At 50.1% G+C, this 7920-nt stretch overlaps 1 protein-coding gene across 2 annotated transcripts; it reads left to right on the top strand.

Moving 5' to 3' along the window:
- Window positions 1-432: 432 nt before the first annotated feature.
- On the top strand, window positions 433-3937 carry LOC124694942 (UDP-galactose/UDP-glucose transporter 2-like). 2 transcript variants are annotated; one of them, XM_047227862.1, is made up of 6 exons: window positions 433-565; window positions 1056-1084; window positions 1180-1381; window positions 2718-2960; window positions 3029-3148; window positions 3576-3937. In XM_047227862.1, the coding sequence occupies exons 1-6, from the start codon at window positions 434-436 to the stop codon at window positions 3924-3926; spliced, it is 1077 nt and encodes a 358-aa protein (XP_047083818.1). In that variant the 5' UTR covers window position 433; the 3' UTR covers window positions 3927-3937. The 2 variants fall into 2 exon arrangements, with proteins under 2 accessions (XP_047083818.1, XP_047083817.1); XM_047227861.1 differs by having other exon boundaries at window positions 3047-3148.
- The last annotated feature ends 3983 nt before the right edge of the window (window positions 3938-7920 follow it).

Raw genomic sequence — 7920 nt, forward strand, 5'->3', positions numbered from 1 at the left:
TTTATTTCCTCAGTCAACCGCACGCCGCGATTCCGACGCCGTCCCCGTCGCCGTCGGGGCCGCCTCCTCGCTAGATCTCCCGGCGCGCGCGCGCATGCAGACCAAACCACGACGAAGACGAGGCAGCACCAGCGCACAGCACAGCGGCAGTTACTAGTACGAGCTGTAAAAACGAGGCGGCTCTTCAAAGACTTCTCCACATACCGCCGGTCTCCGGCCTGGGCGACTCCACACGCGACCGGCAATACAAGGAAGCGTTTTAAAGCTGAGTAGGCTCTCGAGTATTTCTTTCCTTCTCGCGAGGTCCTCTGCTTCGTCCTCGTCCCTCCGTATCTTCCTTCATCCCCGCACCAGCTCTGGCCCAATAGTTCTGGGGAGGAGATTTCGCCAGTAGATTCCTGCCTCGTACGTCGTCGGCGTTTCGGGCGGAGCCATGACCAGCGGCGGGGAGGAGCAGGGGAGGCGGCTCTTCGGCGTGTCGCTCACGGACAGGCCCGTCTGGCAGCAGTTCCTCATCTGCTCCTCCGGGTTCTTCTTCGGCTACCTCGTCAATGGCATCTGCGAGGTACTTGCGTCACCCCTTCTCCTCCTCCTCCTCCCAATTCCCTGTTGATTATGAGAACATACCATCCTCTGTGCCATCGGATTCAGTATTTCAGTATCGATAACACTGATATACTCCTCCGTCCGTCATTTGTAATGAATGAATGAATATCTCGCAATGATTTTGCGGCCTATTTCTGCGACTCGATCAGAGCGCACGCATTTGGTTATTCAGATCGACCTGCACGGAAATCTCGAATCGGGGCTACGATACCGTTTCTTCTCGATCAACGCATCGTTTTCTTCGTAGTGGACTGGTAGAGTAGAGTTGCCTGGTCAACATCATTTTTCCTTTTTTCTCCAAAACTTCTGCATACGATCTTTCTTCTTCCGTTCGTAGTACATTTTCCACACAAAAAACTACTGACACACGTATCTCCCATTCGTCCCGTTTCCAAATCGTTTTCGCACATTTAATTCCGCGTGCCTAATTTCTCCTCTTCCTGCTACAGGAATACGTCTACAACCGGCTTCATTTCAGGTGAGAAGTCTGCGCTTGTGCGCACCTGCCTAACGATCAACACCTGTGATTGTTGCCGAACAGTGTACTAACTAACTGTCTCCGTGCTGCTGCAGCTACGGATGGTACTTCACGTTCGTGCAGGGGTTCGTCTACCTGGGCCTCATACGTCTGCAGGGGTTCACGATGAAGCAGATGGTGAACCCGTGGCGGACCTACGTGCGCCTCTCCGCCGTGCTCATGGGCTCCAACGGCCTCACCAAGGGCTCCCTCGCCTTCCTCAATTACCCTGCACAGATCATGTTCAAATCCACAAAGGTTCGATGTTCGAAACCCCTTCTCTTTTCTGTTCTTTCTTGATTGTGACAATGTAGATACACTTTGTCGTTCCTATTTTATCGCGGCATGAAATATGCTGTGTCCTTGCGTAAGAAACAGGGGAACTTTCTGTGCTGGGAAATACTCCAATTCAGAAGAGAATCTGACATCAGTTTGGTTGGGTGCAAGCTATCCAGTGCAATGATGTGCTCCGATTCGAGCATCACTCTATTTTTGAGATGGGCATAGCACTCCTTTGGCTAGACACATTCTCCAACCGGGCTTCCACCCCTTTCCATTGCAATAACGGAAATAACAGAGTTCAGAGTCTTACAAACAAGAGGAGAGGGGGTAGGGAACAAAGGAAGCGAGTTGGGGCAGTATCAGGAAACCCACTGCGGATGCTCGCCGTCGAACATCCGCTATGGGGCGAAAACCTGATACCACATACCAATAGTTCACACACTACAACCAGGGAAGGAAAGTCTAGATAACAAAGCTGGCAACCTAGGAACCACAAACAAGACTTGATCAGGGAACCAAAAGTAAACATCTTCCAACAGCAGCGCAGACGATATATCATCACCCTTCAGTAATCATCAGCATCGGCCTGGCGGAGACGTTGGCAAAAACTGCCGCAGCTTTATGCATCATCTTGGCAGCCCCTCCAGCAAGACATTCTTTATCAGCACCCTTCTGCAGCCCTGACCAGTACAACAGCAAAGAAATAGCAGCGAAAATGATTTCGTTAGGCGATCTCAGTTTATGTTTTTCAAAAGTCACTTTATTCCTAATGTTCCAAATGGCCCAACAGTTTGCAGCAATAAGAATCACAAAGAACCTTTCCATATTAGGAATATAAGAGTGTAACCAAGCCATGGCTTGCCAAAAGGAATTAGGGACACAAGAAACTCCCATAGCCTCTCCCAGGACACATTCTGAATGCTTCTATCCTAGGCTAGTCGAGTTGACTTCTTTTAATAAAAAAAACGTTTGATTTTGGCCAACATTTTGTCAGTAAGAAACTATTTAAAAGTTATTATCTTCTCATGACATCGTACGCAAAGTAGCAGTAATCCTGTGCAAAGGTACAGTAAGCTGAAGGAGTTGACCTGATGCTCGTAGCACTTGCTCATTCCCTGTCCCTAGGAAGCAGAACAAACCCATGTGAATGTTGACCACTTGTCATGTTTTCAAGCTTTGATTTGGTAGTACGTTGACTATTGGTGATTTGCAGATAGAGTTCACAAAAAACTGTAGACACAAGAGAGTTATAGTTGTTCCAGATGGTGTTGCGGTTCTTATCTCCAATGAACCCTTTTACTTTGTCATTCAGGTTTTGCCGGTGATGATAATGGGGGCATTCATCCCCGGTTTAAGACGCAAGTATCCGTTCCACGAGTACGTATCAGCGGTGATGCTCGTCATCGGCCTCATTCTTTTCACGCTCGCGGATGCGCAAACATCGCCTAATTTTAGCATGATCGGCGTAACAATGGTGTCCGCTGCGCTCGTCATGGATGCCTTCCTCGGCAACCTGCAGGAAGCCATCTTTAAGATGAACCCAGACACCACGCAGGTACCCTATGTATATTTTGATCTCCTTTTATTCCATGAGAACTGAATAACATGAACACTGACATTGAGGGTTTACTCTTTGATCAGATGGAGATGCTGTTCTGCTCAACTGTTGTTGGGCTACCATTCCTTGCCGTGCCAATGGTGTTAACCGGGGAGCTCACAACGGCATGGAGTGCATGTTCTCAGGTACAAAATTAGAATCTCGGCTCCATGCTCTCCTGATGTCTAAGCTTTTCAATCATCAGATACTTTCATTCAGAATGTATACAAACCAGATGGTAGCAAAAGAATCAATTGCTCTTTTGTGTATAGGAATCCATCTTCAGTAGAAGGAGTACATCTTTTTTTTTTTTGAAACTTTAGAAGGAGTACATCTTTGTAGTGAACAAGACATGCCAGCACTATATTCTAAACTCTGGTGATATTATTCTGACCACATTGTCTAGAAAAGTATCTGATCCACTTAAAAGTCAAAAGTGCTCGTATCTAAGTTGCTGCTGTCGTACTTCTCCCAAAAATATCACTAAAAAAGATTGACCTGAGTTACCCGAAAAAAAAAGATTGCTGAATTGTTTTAATCTGACTGACGTTTATGTTCATTGGACTCATGCAGCACTTGTACGTGTACGCCGTGCTGGTGTTCGAGGCGATGGCAACGTTCGTTGGGCAGGTGTCAGTGCTGTCCCTAATCGCACTCTTTGGCGCCGCGACGACAGCCATGGTGACGACGGCGAGGAAGGCGGTGACCCTGCTCCTCTCGTACCTGATATTCACGAAGCCCATGACGGAGCAGCACGTCTCAGGGCTCCTACTGATAACCATGGGGATCGTGCTGAGGCTCCTGCCAGAGGACAAGGAGAAGAAGAACCTGGCCGAGCGCAAGCAGGCAAAGATGGTGGCGCAGCTCGGCGAGGACAAGCGGCGAGGAGATGGAGTAGAGGAGGAGAAATCGCCGTTAGTATGATCCATGACTTGAACGAGCTGAATCAAAGTGCAGGATGGTATACAAGAATAATCACGTCTGTTTTTGTTGAACTCTCTGTAGTGTGTTGTTCTCTCTCTGTAGTGTGCTGTTTGCTGTGCTGAAGCTGTTTTCGGGACTGTAACTTGTAAACCAAAAGGGTTCCAAAGTATTAAAGTGCCCATAGTCGTAGATATATTAGCCGTTGTTGCTGCATTTTTTCCTTGCTCTCCCAATCGAATTCACCAGACTTAAAAAGCATACACATCGGTGACATACTGCAACGTTTCTGGCCGCAATACAAATATTTGTGTTTGTATTGCAAAAGTGGTTTTACATGGCTGTATTCTTTGCACTTGTTGCTTCTCAATGTACCACATGTTGCAAACCATTCTGGGAAGGTTAGCGTTAAGCATAAAGATGAAGTGACACCTCGCAAAGTTAGGTGTTGCTCGTGGGTATGACTTCTTATTATTTATGTACATTTATTGCTACCTATTTTAAGTATTTTATTTCTGTTTTCCTTGTGTTTTCGGAAGAGGTAATATTGTTTGTCTCATCAGAACAATCATACATGGGAGATAGGGCAAAACGCTTCGGCCCTCCGCATTGCTCCCTATGGGCAACAAACCCTAGTGCCCCCACCAGCCTCCCTCCTCCCCTCCCTAGTCAGCACCGTGCAGGCCGCCAGGCAAAGCCCGCACGGTGCCGCCGGCGGAGGAGCACCTCTTCCCCATGCGTTTGAGGGGGGGACGGGGTCCTCTCGTCTGGCGGCGGTGCTCCTCCATTGATGGAGGTTCCGACAGCGGCACGGCTGCGGGCGAAGCAGCCCCGACGGTGGGCTGGCGATGGCATGGTTGGTTAGCAGCGCGGCGGGTCTGTTCCCTCTCAGCCCAGATCCAGGCCCTTTGGGCCCCATATGGGGCTCATCGCGTCGGGCCTGGGTAAAGCTGGGGTGCCTCCAACGGGGCGGGGGAGGTGGCCGAAGCAGGGGCTGGCTGGGGTCGCAACGCTTGTCCTGCAACATCCCGGCGGATGCTTTACGAGCATGGGCTAGGCGGGTATGTGCTCGGCCGGGCCAGGAGGGCCTGGTGTGCCCCTTGCCGGCATGTCCGGATGGGTACCGCCATTGGCAGTGGAGGCGGTTCCCTCCCACGTAACCACTACCTCACTGCTCCTCGGTTTTGAGTCCCTCCTTAGTCCCGCTAGCCTTGGTTCGTTGGCCGCGGTAAGACGGCGATGATGTTTGTAAGGGCATCTCCAACGGCGCGACGCATTTTAATGTCCGGCACCGTCCGTTTGCGTCGCGCTACGGACGCTAAAATGACCGTTTTTGTCCGCGCGTCCGTTTGCGTCTGGGTCTGCTCCAGCGGGGCGATTCATTTTTTCTTTTTTCCCTTTTCTCCATTAATTAAACATAGTTTCAAATATTACATTTTGAAACATGATTTTACACAAACTAACACATAGTTTGGAACATGGTTTACACAAACTAACACATAGTTCGAACCATGGTCGACACAAATATAATTTTTTTTTAAAAGAAGCCAGTTGTGTTGATTTTCGTATGTTCGCTGCCAAGAAAGAACATTCGAGGGCACACCCAATCACCCAAACTGGAAAATCTAGCGGGAGGATATGGTGCCCTTGTTGGTTCTACCGATGAGGCGAACATCCGAAACCTCGACTACGGCTTCGTCGGCCCGTAGCCAGATTCGCTGCAAAGAAAGAACACTCGACGTTCTAACTATCAGTGTCGGAGCCGGAGTCGTCGGTGTGGTAGTGCATGCGGCAGGCTGTGTCGTCGAACACCTTGATGATCATCTCGTCATCCCCCTCGTAGAGGAAGGTGAGCTGGCAGCCGGGCTCGAGCTCGAGGTCACGGGCGAACTTGTCCCACCCCGTGTGCAGGTACATCTTGCCCTGCCCGTCGAACAGGACCTCCACGGTCCAGCGGTAGAAGTTGCAGCTGGCCTCCCGTAGGCCGCAAGCCGCACCGGCTCGACGCCGTCGACGAACTCGGCGAACTTGTCCGGTAGCCGCTTGATGGCGAGTGGGTCGTCGTCGATGCGGAGGAGGACCTCGAAGCAGCGCTCCTCTTGCGAGGAAAAGGAGGGCGCAGGCTGTAGGATAACGTTGCATAGAAAACAAAAAATTTCCTACCGCGAACACGCAATCCAAGCCAAGATGCAATCTAGAAGACGGTAGCAACGAGGGGTTTATCGAGTCTCACCCTTGAAGAGATTCCAAAGCCTACAAGAGGAGGCTCTTGTTGCTGCGGTAGACGTTCACTTGCCGCTTGCAAAAGCGCGTAGAAGATCTTGATCACGATCCCTCCGGCGCCACGAACGGGCAGCACCTCCGTACTCGGTCACACGTTCGGTTGTTGATGAAGACGACGTCCACCTCCCGTTCCAGCGGGCAGCGGAAGTAGTAGCTCCTCTTGAATCCGACAACACGACGGCGTGGTGTCGGTTGTAGGATAACGTTGCATAGAAAACAAAAATTTTCCTACCGCGAACACGCAATCCAAGCCAAGATGCAATCTAGAAGACGGTAGCAACGAGGGGGTATCGAGTCTCACCCTTGAAGAGATTCCAAAGCCTACAAGATGAGGCTCTTGTTGCTGCGGTAGACGTTCACTTGCCGCTTCCAAAAGCGCGTAGAAGATCTTGATCACCATCGCTTCCGGCGCCACGAACGGGCAGCACCTCCGTACTCGGTCACACGTTCGGTTGTTGATGAAGACGACGTCCACCTCCCGTTCCAGCGGGCAGCGGAAGTAGTAGCTCCTCTTGAATCCGACGAGCACGACGGCGTGGTGTCGGTGGCGGTGGAGAACTCCGGCGGAGCTTCGCTAAAGCTACGCGGGAGATATGGAGGAGAGGGGGCGGCTAGGGTTTGGGAGGGGGTGGCCGGCCACTTCAATGGGGCGGCCAGCTTGTGGTCTTTGGGGTGGCCGGCCCCCTCCCTTGGCCCCTCATTATATAGGTGGAACCCCAAGTGTTGGACTCCAAGTCTTCGAATAAGACCCGAAACCAAAACCTTCCATATGAAAAGGAAACCTACCTAGGGTGGGAATCCCACTTGGGGTGGGATTCCCCCTTCCATATGGGGGGTGGCCGGCCCCTAAGGGGAGTCCACTTGGGACTCCTCCCCCACTAGGGTTGGCCGGCCATGGAGGTGGAGTCCCACCGGGACTCCACCTTCCTTGGTGGTTTCTTCCGGACTTTTCTGGAACATTCTAGAACCTTCCATAGAACCTTCCGCATCATTTTAATTCACATAAAATGACATCCTATATATGAATCTTATTCTCCGGACCATTCCCGAACTCCTCGTGATGTCCGGGATCTCATCCGGGACTCCGAACAAATATTCGAACTCCATTCCATATTCAAGTTCTACCATTTCAACATCCAACTTTAAGTGTGTCACCCTACGGTTCGTGAACTATGTGGACATGGTTGAGTACTCACTCCGACCAATAACCAATAGCGGGATATGGAGATCCATAATGGCTCCCACATATTCAACGATGACTTTAGTGATCGAATGAACCATTCACATACAATACCAATTCCCTTTGTCACGCGATATTTTACTTGTCCGAGGTTTGATCTTCGGTATCACTCTATACCTTGTTCAACCTCGTCTCCCGACAAGTACTCTTTACTCGTACCGTGGTATGTGGTCTCTTATGAACTCATTCATATGCTTGCAAGACATTAGACGACATTCCACCGAGAGGGCCCAGAGTATATCTATCCGTCATCGGGATGGACAAATCCCACTGTTGATCCACATGCCTCAACTCATACTTTCCGGATACTTAATCCCACCTTTATAACCACCCATTTATGCAGTGGCGTTTGGTGTAATCAAAGTACCTTTCCGGTATAAGTGATTTACATGATCTCATGGTCATAAGGACTAGGTAACTATGTATCGAAAGCTTATAGCAAATATCTTAATGACGAGATCTTATGCTACGCTT

Source organism: Lolium rigidum, chromosome 3 (assembly GCF_022539505.1).
Source record: "Lolium rigidum isolate FL_2022 chromosome 3, APGP_CSIRO_Lrig_0.1, whole genome shotgun sequence".
Taxonomy (NCBI): Eukaryota; Viridiplantae; Streptophyta; class Magnoliopsida; order Poales; family Poaceae; genus Lolium; species Lolium rigidum.

Coding starts and splice junctions, on each gene's coding strand:
- LOC124694942 (XM_047227862.1), top strand. CDS start 434: ATGACCAGCGGCGGGGAGGAGCAGGGGAGGCGGCTCTTCGGCGTGTCG. Junction 566..1,055: donor TCGTCAATGGCATCTGCGAG/GTACTTGCGTCA, acceptor TTCCTGCTACAG/GAATACGTCTACAACCGGCT. Junction 1,085..1,179: donor TACAACCGGCTTCATTTCAG/GTGAGAAGTCTG, acceptor GTGCTGCTGCAG/CTACGGATGGTACTTCACGT.